Source organism: Dicentrarchus labrax, unplaced genomic scaffold, assembly GCF_905237075.1.
Source record: "Dicentrarchus labrax unplaced genomic scaffold, dlabrax2021, whole genome shotgun sequence".
Classification (NCBI taxonomy): domain Eukaryota; kingdom Metazoa; phylum Chordata; class Actinopteri; family Moronidae; genus Dicentrarchus; species Dicentrarchus labrax.
The window spans coordinates 5,750,374-5,766,163 of NW_026136702.1; the positions used below are offsets into that span (position 1 = coordinate 5,750,374).

Consider the following 15,790-nt stretch of genomic DNA (forward strand, 5'->3'; position numbering starts at 1 on the left):
TGTCAGTATCACTCACTGTGACATGTTCAGCACACATATGATCAGTCACGACTAACCTTATGGCACAGTAACAAGTTCTGTGTCCAAATGCTGCGTAATGGGTTCCACGTGCTGCGTGTTTATAGTTAATTTCTCAAGATTTCACAACAGAATGCAAATAAAAGTCTCTCTCAAAGAAAAAATGTATTTACTTTTTTCAAAATCAGGTCTCTGCTTGATTATAAAAAACATATTTCCTGATTATGATAAAGAGGAAATGTTTAAGCTTGTCCTGTTTGTAGTGTTTGTGGGGAGCAGATTGCCACTCATTGATGTTTCAGGGTACTTTGGGAGCTAGCTTACTCTGAGAGAAAGCTGTTGCTTTTCAAAAAATCTAGTCAAAAAACAGCGTACTCATATGAATTGAACCCATGTAACCTAATCGCAAACTGACATTACGTCTTAAAATGTATCTGTCAGTTTCTGACGGCTCTGCTGCATGAGGTTACGTTAATTGCATTTAGCTGTGGCACAAAACACTAATTAGAGGCAGTGTTAATGCAAACAAAGTCAATAGAAAGGCATGTACGGAGGTGAAGAGATGCAGATTTACAAGGACTCAAATTGCGATGGTGCATACGCCGGAGAAGTGTTTTAATTAGAGTAGAAACATGTACGTATTCTGAGACGAGGCACATTGATCAGCATCACTGTAAATGTGCCACTGTTGGCCAAATATTCAACTGGTGTTCCTTGGCCAAATGTTAAATTGTCCATTAAAATAACAATCAAACGGGCAACTTGTAAAATCAGAACAGCAGAAGGTTTATTAATGTGAAGAGACAGGAGAGAGAGAGGAGAGATGGTCCGGAGGAAATTGAGTGAATCAGCTGGTGCTGTTAAGTTTGATCTTTTTTGCTGTTTATGGCTAAAAGACAAAGAGTACACCTCTGCAATCCAATTATTTTCTTGAGTAAATCAAAATCAAAGTTCACTTCACATTGCTGTATCAAGGGAAATTAGTATAGTTAAACATCCTGCAGCTCAGCAACATTGTAGGCTTATTGGAAGAAAGAATTTAGTAATATAATGCGCTGCAACCTCCCGATATATCTGTTCACATCACATACATTTTCTAGACTAAGGCTGTATTTTATCAGAAATATGCTGTAATATCTTAATCCAATATTTGTTGTTAGGTCTAAGTGGTTGTACAGTTTGTGTGTACAGTTACAGACCGCTGTTGAACCACCATGCAGGGAACCAAGCTCACAGTTGTCAGGATAGTTATGTGTTGTTGACGCTCTCTAGCTGTGGCTTTGGACAGCCAGAGTCGCCCCCCTTCTGTCTGTGGAGAGAGATTCCTTTATTCCACCAGGCAACAATGTTATTATCTCCATAACTGATAAAATGCTGCCTCAGAAAGCTTTTTTTTTAATTTTATGAACTGACAATTCAACTGAATCTTACAGTGTATATTTCTTCATTCATTGTCTTGATTGGCCTTCACAGTGAGACTTTGATTGCCGTTTCTGCTGCTGTTATATGTGAATTTGTTACCTTGTTTTCTGAGACGAGTGGCGGTGGGCGGTGGGGGTTGATTCTAAACTAATTCACAGTCAATAACAGCTAAACCAGTTTTCCATTAATTTCCCTTAGGAAACAGAGAAGGAAGCGCTCAAGTATTTTTGCTATATAAAGCAGGGAGGGGCATTTGTAATACTAAACAGATTCTGTGCTTCTGGCAGCTTCGACACTTTTCACACGTGCTCCCTGGAAAATATGCGACAGTGAATGGGTGCGTGCGTGCATGCGCGTGTGTGTGTGTGTGTGCGCGTGTCTTGTGGTCTCTTCTGTCACTCAGTGTTGCCAGGTTGCCATGCAGATGCAAGATTACCACAGCGTGATCAGATTATGATCTTCCGTGGCTCACTTAGGGGAGGCTGCAAATGCAGAGAAGGGGGGGATGGTCAGGTAGTGTTGCCCTAACATTCACAACAGAAAGCCACCACAGTTGGCTCCAACAGATGCAGCGCAGTTGCCAACTGTGGGGGTCAGTCGCTCAGCGATGCCAGAAATGAGTCAGTATAGTATTAAATATTCACACATTCGCTGCTTGCCTAATGACACCAATGACAAGTCTTTACTAGTATGTTAGCTCAGCTGATTTTAAAGCAACAAACCGGTCTCATTGCCAGATACTGAAAGAAAGAGTCCATCACTGTGATCAGTGTATGGCAGTTATAAAGTCCAGCTGCGTTAGTAGGGGCTTGCTGTCTCTGTGAAGTGGAAGATTGATGTGGCCTGGTCAGACCTTTGGGGAATTGTTTGTTTGTCCTCGTTACTGATTGTCCTCCCATGTTGCCTCCCACCTTCTCCAGGTGACCTTTAAACCAGATCTGTCCACTGCTGAGGTTCATGATGAAAACATCAAAGGACCTCTAAAGGTAAGGCAGGAAAAGATGGAGGAGAATGTCCTTTAGTCAGCTTGGAACATTGTCATAACACACTTAGGCATTGATTACCCTTGATTACTTTTGTGTCCTTTGTTTTTTGCTCAGGCTACAAGACTTTAGTGAATGTAGAAAAAGCACAAGAGAATCAGTCAATGAAGCATCGCCTTTGCAATTTAATTTTAAGTCAATTACGTTTCTTGTAGCAGCAATATGGTTGCCTCGTTACTTTAAAACACATCATTAGATTTATCATTAGCAGCATATTAGGATGCCAAATAACAGCAGTGTGTCCGTCCCACAGGTGGGTGCTGTTGTGGAGGTGAAGAATCAGGATGGCGTCTACCAGGAGGCCACAATCAATAAGTTGACTGATGCTAGTATATATACTGTTGGTAAGTCAATAACAAGCCGTCTGCTTTCCCTCCCTCTTGTGCTCTCCCTGCAGCTACCTTGTAAAAAACATGTTTGTGTACTATGGAAATTCCAATGGGTTTTCCGGGTGTGAATTTGCCTTTCCCTAAGCAGTGCGTTTAAAGTTGTTGCAAGAACAAGTCGATTCCTAACAGAAGTCAGAGAATTAGGTGATTTCTTACACTGTATGGCTAAACTTTACATACATTATATTGCAATGTAAATATATTCCAAAACATTGTCCAGTCTGAAGCAACTAATGATGTATTTTTTGCTTGCAATTTGTAACTGCAAAGTCTGTCAAGAGTACACACTTACAGTGTTGGATAATCCAAAGTATACAGAGTATAGACTGCTGCTCAGATCTGTAGTCTCTCTGCAGTTGCTCGTCACTTAAGAGTGCCCATGGGGTTTTCTGTATCTCGAAACACTCTCTAACTTGGCACCATTTCATTCTTTTCATTCATCAGTGAGAAAACAAAAACACGAGTCAAGAGTAATGAACAACGACTAATGGAATTTAAGGATTTATGCATCTGGGTTTATCTGTGAGGCTGACGTGGCTGTTCAAAGTGAAAAGAAGATTGCTTGAGTTCTTTTAATATGATTTACATACTGTATAGATGATTATAATATTTAGTGTTATTTGATATGGATGCTTATTGTAAAAGTCAGATTTGAAATCAGTTAATACATCTCTTTTATTTTACCATTTGCTCCAATCTCTGTCTAGCAAAGGGTCCTTGAAGCTCTAATAACACTGTGAGCTGAAAGCGACTCAGTCACTGCCTGCTGGATGATCTATTTAAGCCTCTAAAGACGAACATAAGTTGTTTTTACATATCACAAGTGAAGCAGACATTTTGTAACTGAGACGGGAGTTTATTTGTGCTTAAGTGTGTGTGTTGTTAGACTCCTGGCCTACATAGAGCAGCCTAATAGTTTGACTCTCATCTCTGCAGTGTTTGACGATGGCGACGAGAAGACCCTGAGGCGTTCCTCTCTCTGCCTGAAAGGAGCGCGTCACTTTGCAGAGAGCGAGGCGAGTACTGTGCTGTCCTGCAGTTTTATACCAGCCTCATCTCTCAGCTTCCTCAGCAAAACCTCATTTCATAGTTTTTATTTTCTTTTTAAATGTTGTTTTATTTAATCACCAGCAATCTCACATCTCTGCTCACAGTGTTTAAATTAAAACTCTGCTCAAGAATGGTCCCATATTGGCATTTGCAGATGTGAAATATTTCCAGGAAATTCCTCCATTTGTAACTGATTAAAATCCCTTGAAGAAGTATACAAGATGAATCTTTTTGTCACCGCATTTATTGTCGGAGAAGGTGGCACTGAGCTGATGTTTGTCTCCTCTGCAGACACTCGACAGACTCCCTCTCACCAACCCCGAACACTTCGGCACACCTGTCATCGGCAAGAAGGGCAACCGCGGCCGACGATCAAATCCAATGTAAGTATCATCCTCCGCCGCTGTACATCCTCCGCCGCTGTACATCCTACAGGGCTCGTATCAAACTTAATATATCACACGTCTGTGATGCTGGTGGGGAGGGATTTTCTATACCAATCCACAGTCATCAGCAACAGGCTCACCCGTTCTGAGGGTGCTGACAGCAGTTGAAATGAAAGATTTACTCTCATCTCCATCCTCTCATAAAGAGCCCCTGAGGCCTGGAAGAGGAGAGCCTGCTCGCCTCCTCCAGCTCCTTAATCAAGCCGGGCTCCTCTGCGTGCGTGCATGCATGCTGGAGAGGCAGTGTGAGCACCGGCATTGGTCTGCTGAATATCATGTCTTTCTTACACTCCTTTGTCTCAAATGTTTCAGTGGGTGTTTTATGCTCTGATGTGCCTTCTCCTGGGAGACTGCAGAGTTTTCATCAGGGAATAGGAACTGCTGAGGGCTTTTTGGCGCTGGATATAATTGTGGCTCCTCTCTGTTATAAAGAGGACACACTCTGCTACCAAATCTCATTTTCTGACACCCTTTGCTAATGGCAGTGAGGGAAAAGTCAATATTACTCTAAACATTGATGCAATATTGACTTGGAACGGTTCCAGCTGCACATTGGCACCTTAGACCTTCCTGTGCACTAATAGTGTCTTAAATATTGAGTTACAAGGTTTGACAATACAGTAGAGATTGAGATTACTGGGGGGAAAATTCAGCTACATCACTTGTTTTCACAGACGGTGTAATTTCCTCTTCTGTCAATGGAATAGTTTGACATTTCGGGACATGCGCTTATTTGCTTTCTTGCTAGGAGTTAGATGAGAATATTGATACCTCTCTATGAGCTTAATATGAAACTAGAGCCAGGAGGTGATTAGCTTAGCTTAGTATAAAGACTGGAAACAGGGTTAACAGCTAGCCTGTCCAAAGGTAAAGAAATCCACTGACCATGGATGTATCTTCTTTGTTCCACTCTGAGCCTTCCAGGGAACCAGCAGAAAGTTACTCCAGGAGGTCACCGCTCCCGGCTAAGAAATAGTCTGGCGGATAACCACCAGTTGAACCACATTGTGCAGTGTTACACAAGGATTGTGTTACCTTTGGACAGAGTCAGGCTTGCCGTTTCCTCTTGTTTCCTGTCTTTAGGCTAAGCTAAGCTAACCGGCTGCTGACTCTAGCTTCCTATTTAGCACACAGACACGAAAGTGGTAATTACCTTCTCAGATAAGTTGCTGCAAGAAAGCGAAAAAGCGTATTTCCCCTAATTTCAAACTTTTCCTTCAATTTACTGTCTTAAAAGAAAGGCAAACAATTCCCAGCTACAATATTCATTATATGTGTAGCAAACTATTTCCTACATGAATTACAGTCTCTTGTTCATTGATTCACAGCGTAGTAGTTGTTGTTGTTGTTGTTGTTGTTGTTGTAGTAGCAGCCTGGCTGATTTACTGCTCTTGAGTTGTGCCAGACTCTGTGTGTGTGTGTGTGTGTGTGTGTATGTATGTACATAGAGTTGTGCTCAGAGCAGACCTAGTGAGGCATAAAAAGAGGACGGAGGATCTGTTTGCCTGCTGGTACTTCTAGCATGATCACTCAAGAGACATGGCTGCCTGTCATGCTGGTTGCAGTCAGGGCTTCATCCCGAGCATTAGTATGACTGTCAGACAGCAGAGAATGAGCCGGCTCGTCAATACGCTGATCCTAATGAGTGAGCTCATCAGTAGAGCGGGCCCTATGTTTCGCTGTGCTACATAATGATAACACCAGAAAGTTTGTGGAGGGTTTTGTTGTGCTATGGATTGTTAGTCTGAGACTTTTTGATGTTTTCTAGCTGAACAGCAGTTAAATGAAAAGATGATTGGTTAGCAGAAATGCTCTGCCTGGCTGTATTGAGATAGACCAGCTCACGCTATTTATTTCCCTAGCCCGTTTACATATATAGCATGGATTTAATGTGAAATGCCAGTATCTATGAGCACCCAGAATATTTAGAATTTTTTTCTACAGCATTGCTACACTGAGATTTGTTGTCCCTGTTGTTGGAGAATATATTTTAATGACATCCATCCATCCAACTATGAACTATGAGTCACTTGGCTTCATACATTATTCTGAAACCGAGAAGTTTTAAATATTTTTACTAAGGCTGCAACTAGCAGTTATTTGTCTTGTTGAACTGGTTAATACTGAAGCCCAAAGGTGATTTTTAAATCACATTAAAACAAAGAAATGCAGCAAATCCTCACAACTGAAAAGCTGTAACTAGGGAATGGTTGTCACTTTTGCTTACAAAATTACTAAGCAATTGAATATAGACTTTGTTCAGCTCTACGTTTTCACATAGTACTAGTTTGCTGTTTTAAATTCAACTGAATTTACCAGATGTAATAAATGTAAAATAATGTATTCAAAAACATCTCACTGTACCTTTCAGACATTCAGTCTGTAAACTGTCCTTTTTCTCCCTTTTTCACAGTCAAGAAGAAGAGTTGTCTTCATCCTCCAGTGAAGAAGAGGAGAGCGATCAGCGGCAGAATGAGGATCTGTTTGGCAAAGTGGTGTGTGTGGAGGGTGTCACCACCGGGGACAAAAAGAAGACCACGTGGTATCCTGCTCTGGTGAGCTCATAGTCTCCCTTCCTTCACTGCTCTCTGCTCCGTCACTGTGAACAAACCACGCTGCTGGTCTCCCAGTACACTCACAGCATTGTGTCATTTCATCTAAACGCCTGCTTGCGTTAGCATTCACCCACCATGAAATGTAGGGCATATGTTGTTGCAGTTAGCTGATTTCTATAAATAACCAAACTTCTTACAGTAGCTGCCTGACTGCTGTAGTTTGAAGAATTTCATAAGGCTAAACTCTTATTTTGGAGGGAAAAGATATGACTTGTTCTCCCTGCTGTGTGCAACAACGCAGCACAAACACTGGTTTGATGTTTTCAGTCTTTTCCAGTCAATTTCTTTCCACCCACCCTTAACTCTGAACCACCGTTCGCGTACAGTGCAATGGTGACAGGCGTTGTTTGTTTATGTAAGTGTTACAAGTAGAACTGGGAGGACGGGAGAGGGTGGGGAAAGCTGTCCCTTTAAATGTGAAGTCAGCAGGGCCCCACCTCCAGCGTTTGTTGTTCTTGGCTTGCTGTCGACTGAGCTCCATGCCGCCTCCTTCTGACAGCCCAGAGAACTACATTACACAGTAGCTTGTCATTGTTTACACTGTGACCGTATGGCAGAGGGGTGGAGCAGTACACTGGTAGATGTCTCATGCAACAGATGATACATTACTGTAACAAACTGTGTGCTCTGAACTGGCCTGGTAAAATAAAAGTCAAATGAAACAGGACACCGTGTTTGAGCTGGATACTTTCATTTGCACATTTGCAGAACAGCATATGTGTCAAAAAGGGAAATGGTATCTCAGAGCAAACATGAGTCATGGTGTTCAAGTTAAAGCATCCACCCTGCAAGTGTGTGTGCTGTTTATACAGAGAGAGCAGGAACAGAGTCCTGGTGGAAATCAAATCTGTATAACGGCAGTGCTGCCTCCTCTAGGTTAGACCCTGGCACTGAAACAACTCCCACAGTTGTGCTCCTCAACTCCAGTACACAGCAGCAGCACATGCTGCTTGTGGGCGCGCTCCCCTCACGCATCGCTCCTCATCTACTCTCGCTTGTGTGTCTTAGTTTCGTAGACAGCACATTTTGCAATCCATCAGCGTGGCCTTTTGCTGAAACTACTTTAGTCATTGACTCGTACTCTGACACCCCCCTCCCCTCTTCCACTTTACTGCCTCTCTCACTCACACACACACACACACTCACACACTCACACACACACGGTACCACTTTGTCTGACCTCTTGACTGTCTCTTGTTTCTGTGCAACAAGGTTATCTCTCCAGACTGCCATGAAGACGTGACTATGAAGAAGGACAACATCTTCGTCCGATCTTTCAAGGATGGAAAATTGTGAGTCATCACTAATGTGCTGAAAACCACTTTTGCACCACGTGTCAACTAGGGCTGCACTAATTACCAGTAGATAATAATTTACATTTTCATTGTCAATTAATACATAAATTATGTTTTCAACTAAGGCAAAATAGCTAAGAGATATTTAATTGTGTTAAGTGAAACCCAAGCAATCTTTTGAAAAGCTGTGATAAACAAATGATTGGCATTTTCACTTGATAAATTATCTAAAATGTTCTTGATTAATTTTCTCTGTTAATCAACTAATCTAGTGCTAGTGTAAAACGCCCCAATAAGGAGTCTTTGAATAAGTCTTTTAATGGGATATATGTGCAGTGAAGAAGCACATCCTCTGCTTTATACATGCAAATATTTCAAATAATATTGGTACTTTATTGTGCTTTTTCTTTCCTTTTTTATATGTTTTCATTAAATATGTATTGTAATGCGGTTTGAACTTCGTACTCATGACAAATCTCCGTCTTATCTTTCAATTTGAAGGAGGTCTGACAGATGACATTTCTATCTCTTGACTAATTAATTGTGTGAGTTTGAAAAAAAAGGAATCAAAATGTCAATGATACATCGTTTGTAGCTGTAGAAGAATACAACCTCAGATGTTGTGATCTCTCAACAAGAGTTCAGACTCTATGTGCCTTCCCTGGCAGTGCTGGGTTGTTATTTTATTTGTCCTAAGGCTGTAAGTTACTGTTGCGCTAAGGTAGTGTAGCTTCCCTGCAGCCTGCCCTCGGCGTGAAAACCACACAGCCAGATTGTTTTGTCTGTGGCAAAGAGAGGAATAAGTCCTGTCAGGAGTCTGCACTCAGCTGGTGGTTTGTTGCTGCAGTCTCTCCGTATGTGGGTTAAAACACGGCCCACACTCCCCATAAATTAATCTGGTGTTGTTCGCTGTTCCAACGTCAAGTTTTCTGTCTGTTTGAATTCCAATGATGACAGAACAGCGTTGTATCTGCATTCCTTAATGGATACCCTGTGTAACTCATTAGCATGACCCTTAATCTGCAGCAAAAGAAGCGTGAAAAGTCCTTTTTATCGCTTGTATTTCGGCTAATAGTCAGGTGAAGGGTAGAGGTGATGAGAGGGATAAGATAAGGGATGATAAATCGGAGAAGAACTGGAAGTCATACACTTGTGAAGTATTTCCTGTCTGTGCTCTGATGGCTTTTTGTTACAAATTGTATTGCTCTGTAGCAGTTTTCCTTTCTGTTCTGGAGCAATTTGATTTCACTCATTGAAATCAGCGTAGTGTATCCAGGGCTGGATGCAAGAAATAATAATGCAAGAAGTCGGAAAATCTATATCATTGTTAATGAGATTTTCAGGTTTGTTTTCCTCTGATTCTTTTGCTTTTGTGTGGGTAGAATAACAATGAAAAAAAGTGTCAAATCATTTCTGTTACACATGTGTGATGCATCAGTCTGATCCACCAGGGATGCCTCTTCTATATTATGTTAGTTTGATCTATTGCAGGTTTTGCAGGTAGTTAATACATTTTCTAAAACAGAACAAAGCTTTTTAACAGAGTTTACCATATATACTCAACTTTATAGGACCTTTAATACAAACATGCAGCCTGAAAGAGCTTCACTTAGCAAATTAAAACAATGCATAAAACCAGGATGAACCACCATGAATAAAATTGTGCAAGGAAAAAAATGAATACAATAAAAACAATAAAATGTAAAACTTCATAAAAATAACCAAACAAAAACTGAAAATTAACATTACTAACATTACTAAAGTAAAAGCCAGATTAAAAAGATTTAAAATATAAGATATAATCATTTAAATATTTCACATGTACCGACACCAGTTTCATACGGTCTATAACCTCACGTCTGTAGTTTCCTTTTGCCCTTTTTGTGCATATGTTGTTTTAAAGTTTTCCATTCTATTATAACACGCACCCTCCACTTGTCGTTGTTTGTTATTGTGCTTTTTATCATTTTTCGTCAGCCTCTTTTCGTCCATTATTGCAGAGTTATTCTAACTTTCTGCTCCCTGTGTGATTTGTTTTTTGAAGAGGGGTCACATCCATAAGCCATGTGACCTCTCTCCGGTGCAGTGCCGGGGTCAGTGTGTTCACTTTCCTCTGGAGAGTTTGTTATTGTTCGTGATAACCGTTGAACGTGCCTTTCAAAAACAATGGCTTGTGGAAAACATTTCTTTTTTTTTTTCTTTTTCTTTTTTTTTTTTTTTTTTAGGGAAAGCAAGGTCACATCCAGAGGAGAGACAGGAGTTTTTTTAGGGAGTGGTTGTTCTTATTTAGTTAAATCTGGTTACTGTAGTAACAATGGAAACAGCAGCTATTTCTATATTTTTCATGTTTGGCCAGTTTGCACAGTTGTCTGTGTGATTGATGTGCACAGAAAAAGACATTTTAATCACTGTGAGAAGGTCTTTAACTGAGACTCTCGCTACCAGCTAAACAGAACAAAAACTGGGTGTCCGTGTCATATTTAGAGCTGAAAAAATGAGTCAGTTAATCAACAGAAAATTAATCAACAGCAATGTTGACAATTAATCACTTGAATCAAAATGCAAAAACATTTGCTTGTAATGGCTCTTTAAATGCCATAATTGTCTGCTTTCCTCTGTTTTATACCATTGTAAATTGAATATATTACAGTTTTGCACTGTTCATTAGGCCTATTTTCAGCTTGGGCTTTAATTGTGATTTCCCTTTTCACAATTCTCTGACATTTTTCACACAAAACAATCAATTGGTAAAATTATCTGAAGATTAATCTATAATGACAGTAATCAGTAAGTCATGAGAATATACTGTGTATGGATATATATCTATTGCATGAGGTGGACATTTGTTGTACACGAGTGAAATATCTTGACAACTATTTAGGTTGTTTGTGTTGTTTGATGTTTGTTATGAAATGTGCTGCTTATATTTAAACTCTAGAGGATAAATTCCAATCACTTCTGTGATGTCCCTTTACTTTGATTTATGACCAAATAACTAAACCGAATGACACATCCAAAAGCAAGCATGCTAATACACTAAACTAAGATGATGAACACGGTATACATTATACCTGCTGTTAGCACGCTGTTAGCTTTTCTCTCAAAGCACTGTGTCTAAGTACAGCCTCACTGAGCTGCTTGCATGGTTGTAGGCTCTTATTCTTGTTTATCTGTTTAACTAGTGTCAATGAAGAACAATCTTTGCACATTGGTATACAGAGTACGTAGGAGAACCAGTGCCATTATAATAACATGTATAGTTATCTACTGGAAATGTCCTTAAACCGAGGTGTTTCTGTATTTTTTTAGCCGCAGTATACTGTTTTTCTTCACTCCATGACCAATCTAGTGATTGGATCAGCTCAGCTGCCTACAGATACCACAGCAAATCGTCTCTCTGGCACACTCGCCAAGTCTCTGACTGCTTTCAGCTCACAAGCTCCGCGGATCCATCTACCTGCCAAATCACCAACACCAACAGTGTCCAGCTGCTGTAGAGGTGTTGTAAGAAAGTAGGCTGAGAAGGCATGTCTGCTCAGGTTTTGAGGTTGTTACTGTTGAACTCAAGAGTGCAGTGTTTTGATGAGCAAGACTTCAGGGTGGCTATTCTTTGCTGTTTCACATTTTTAGCATCCTTGATTTGTTTGGGGAAAACAAAAATCTGCTTAGATTTTGGTCGGCTTACTACTTTCCTGGTTCCAATCCCATAGTAGAGCTGAGCCTTGATGTAGTAACACAGTACTGTCCACACTACGTCACTTCTGTGCACAAATTAATAAGAGTTGCTGTGTTTTGCAGTTACACGGTGCTGCGGAAGGACGTCCGCGAGATGAACAGCGATTGTCCTCCAAAAGCCGATGCAGGTCTCAAACCAGGTGAGTTTAAAGTAAAGCATCCATGAGGTGAATATCACAGAACTGGTGCATAGCGCGTACCTAACCCCTGACATCTGCGGGCTGGTCTGTGTGTCGACACACTTGGCAGAAAATCGCTCTCAGAGTGGGTTGCAGCGAGACAGACTGAAGAAAGAGAAGTTTTGTTTTTGTTCTGTGGAATGCAGCGGCGGAGAGCTCCTGTCACTGTCGAGTCTATTTTTATTTGAAGTCCTCACCAGGCTTTTTATATAGTGCCCCTGTTTTTCTGCTGCAGAGCTCTCGCTCTTTCATAATTACAGTTAGGAAACAGCTTTGTATTACACCAGTCTTGGTATTCACAGGTGGTTGACTCACAACTGGGATATTTTCCCGCATTAGAAAGGCGTAAAACAAGCATCTGCCAGGGTGGTTAGATGCTACTTAAACCCACCTGTGACATTGTGGCTGAATGCTTCTGCTGCTCTGCGTCACTGCAAATACTCCTGACAGATTTTCATGCTGTTTTCTTCCATGGCTGCCTCTCTTCATGTTTATGTCAAAATGTCTTTTTATGCTGTCCTATTTCTGTATATGGGTCTATTATTCTCAGCGTTAACATAGCAATAACAGTTGTATAAACAGTTTTTGTCAATATTGATTGTCAGTTATAGCATTTTGCTTGAAGGTGCTCTGGTTTCATTCAGTTTGGATTGCTTCAATGCTGGCCTTACACATACACATATACAGACACACCCAGCATCCTCGTACCCTACAAACACCCAGAGACCGATGTTATGAGGTTTAAATCAAAGAAGGAAAGTCTTACATTTAGAACATTGGCCTAGCTTTTCTATTGATTTTTCATGTACATGGTGTAAAGAACAAAGATCTGTTTATGTCTTATCTCTGTTTATTTAGCATGAAATTTGTTCTATCTCTACAAAGTGATTTAGCTCGAGTTTTGCAAGCTCTGTTTGCTAGATTACAGCTGCAGGGAATGATAGGCAGCCCTTATTGGACGTGGTTAATGTGCGATATTACTCACTCTGTGTGTGTTTGACAGCACTGGACGCGGCCTTGGAGTTCCAGCAGCAGTACGTTGTGCCCAGCACCTGGAAGACAGAGGTGAAAGAAGAAAGCTCTAGCAGCGAGGACGACGATGAGGATGAAGAGGAAGAGCAGGAAGAAGATGCCAGCGGCGAGGAGGAGGAGGTAAAGGCAAAACCCTGCACAGGCTCTTATCTCCACAACCTCGAAGTTTAAAAAAAATAAAAAGATCCTCAAACTGTCTTTGTTTCCTGTCCGCAGGAGGAAGTGGAGCCGTTCCCAGAGGAGCGGGAGAATTTTCTGCAGCAGCTGTACAAGTTCATGGAGGACAGAGGTGAGCCCAGAGTGCAAATAAAAATTATGTTTACTGGGTTTCTTCAAAACACACTTTTCTTTTTAAATGCAGTCACTAGGGCTTAGCTTTTTTTAAAGGTTCATGTGTATTTTCATCACTTTTGTCCTTTTACAACAAAAAATATTTCTATATGAGTGGCTGCTTTTTCACATTCTTTGGTAATTAAAATGTTCTGACAACATGTAACTAAATACTGTACTTGAGTACAAATTTGATACATTTACTTTACTTTTGTTTGTCTACTCCACTACATTTAAGAGGGCAATATAACTCCACTACATTTATTTGACAGTTTTAGTTCTTGATACTTTTCAGATGAAGATTTTACAGAGAAATGTATAATCAGCATAAAAAAAAGTGGATTAAACAAAGGTAGAAAAGTATGAAACATGTATCAGATTAGCTCCACCTCTACCAACAGTAAAATGCTACTTACAAATTAATGCATCAGTATTAAAAATCCAATAATGTATAAAAGTATAACACCCACAGAGACCACTGCATTGTGGATATGTTTACTTTTGATACATTATACTAATAACATGAACTTTTCTTTAATTTCCTACCATTAAATCCAGGCAGTCTCATGCTGCACAAGCCGTTTTCAGCAGATTAACGTAACTGCGTTTCTCCTCTTCAGGAACTCCCATCAACAAACGACCTGTTCTGGGCTACAGGAACCTGAACTTGTTCAAGCTCTACAGGCTGGTGCACAAACTGGGAGGCTTTGACAACGTGAGTGCCGCTTTAACAGCAACTCCTCTCAGTGTAGTTTGACTTTGGTCACACTTGTCTCGTTTGATGCCGACTGAGTCTGAATGTGTCTTCCTCTGTGTCCATGTCTGAGCAGATTGAAAGCGGCTCCATTTGGAAACAAGTCTATCAGGATCTGGGAATCCCAGTGCTCAACTCAGCCGCTGGCTACAACGTCAAATGTGCTTACCGCAAGTACGTACACAGCTCCTCAAAGCTTTTAACTGAGCAGATGCAGCTTTTGTTTGTATAGTTTTTCACTGAGACTGACAGTGCAGTGTGTACTTACTTTTTTTTTTATGTCCATCTGGATGTCAAGAATAAATTAAGCTTCTATCTTTGCAAGACTAGCTTTTAGCAGTGCCTGTTGTGATAAAATGTGTAAATCTTTGAGAGGCGTTGTAAAATTAGAATTTGGGTTTTTCTGGATATGTTTTACGAGCAATGTTTTATCATCCAGGTACTTGTATGGATTTGAGGAATACTGCACCTCCACCGCCATCACCTTTAGAATGGACCTCCCTTTGAAGCAGGCTCCCAAGGGGGAGGTGAAGTCTGAGGGGGAGGCTGGAGGAACAACTGCCACATCCTCCACCTCTGAAGAGCAGAAAGTCCAAATGGATGCAGAACCTTGTAATGTGCAGCCTGTAGCCTGCAAGGTGAATTCTCCTAGATGCTGTTTGATTAAAGTCTTTGTCCTTTTTTTATTATGTTAGGTATACATCCATTAAATTCTCCTGTGTTTGTTATAATAAAAGCATCCTTCTCTTACAGGACGAGAAACCTGATTTGACCAGAAACAAAATGGAGCCCGAACCATCAAAAACTGAGGGAAAAGACAGCGGAAATGACGACGACGATGAAGACGATGGACCCCTCAAGGGAGACGCAGATGAGGGCTCGTCAACGGCTCGCCTCGGCTCGGAGGACGTGAAGCAGGAGTGCGACGAGGAGCAGGAGAGCAAGGACAACTCTGGGTAGGTGGTCTGAAAGGATGGTCCCTCCACCAGGGCGGTAAACAAAAATCCTCATGGCACAAACAAAGGCTCCATGCAGGGCTCCTGCATGGTGAAACTGTGTTAGTGATATCCAATCTGACTTTCAAAACATACAAACTTTAAAAGTTTCTCCAGACAAAAGGACCTGAGGCATTCACTTTCCTTGGTGGCAGTAAAAACCTAAAAGACCAATAGCAGATGAGGACCCTTCTGACCTTAATGACACTAATTCCCAGTATACCCACAATCCACCTCAATCCTGCTAACCAGAGAGAGGAAAGCTCTCCTCTTTCTCTCTTCTAACTAAGCTCTTACCCACTGCCCTCTGTGCTATTATTATTTCTCGTGGCTTAGTCGGCATCAGCTGGCAGAGACATCTTAGAGCACCAAGCCTGACTGCTACCTTTCACCTGGCATGTCATGCTGTGCTCTCTGTCTCTGTCTCTCTCTCTCTCTCTCTCTCTCTCTGTCAGTCTCTCTCTCTCTCTCTCTCTCTCTCGCTCTC

At 41.1% G+C, this 15,790-nt stretch overlaps 1 protein-coding gene across 3 annotated transcripts in view; it reads left to right on the forward strand.

The window, feature by feature from the left end:
• Positions 1 to 15,790, forward strand: part of arid4b (AT-rich interaction domain 4B) — a 40,152-nt gene that overhangs the window by 14,897 nt on the left and 9,465 nt on the right. For all 3 annotated transcript variants that reach the window (XM_051429130.1, XM_051429140.1, XM_051429148.1), the window contains exons 4-16: positions 2,361 to 2,426; positions 2,737 to 2,827; positions 3,809 to 3,888; positions 4,214 to 4,305; positions 6,782 to 6,923; positions 8,196 to 8,275; positions 12,077 to 12,153; positions 13,196 to 13,344; positions 13,441 to 13,513; positions 14,175 to 14,269; positions 14,385 to 14,482; positions 14,748 to 14,946; positions 15,062 to 15,264. In XM_051429130.1, coding sequence (XP_051285090.1) covers positions 2,361 to 2,426; positions 2,737 to 2,827; positions 3,809 to 3,888; positions 4,214 to 4,305; positions 6,782 to 6,923; positions 8,196 to 8,275; positions 12,077 to 12,153; positions 13,196 to 13,344; positions 13,441 to 13,513; positions 14,175 to 14,269; positions 14,385 to 14,482; positions 14,748 to 14,946; positions 15,062 to 15,264 — 1,445 coding nt within the window. The remainder of the gene's footprint in view (positions 1 to 2,360; positions 2,427 to 2,736; positions 2,828 to 3,808; positions 3,889 to 4,213; positions 4,306 to 6,781; positions 6,924 to 8,195; positions 8,276 to 12,076; positions 12,154 to 13,195; positions 13,345 to 13,440; positions 13,514 to 14,174; positions 14,270 to 14,384; positions 14,483 to 14,747; positions 14,947 to 15,061; positions 15,265 to 15,790) is intronic.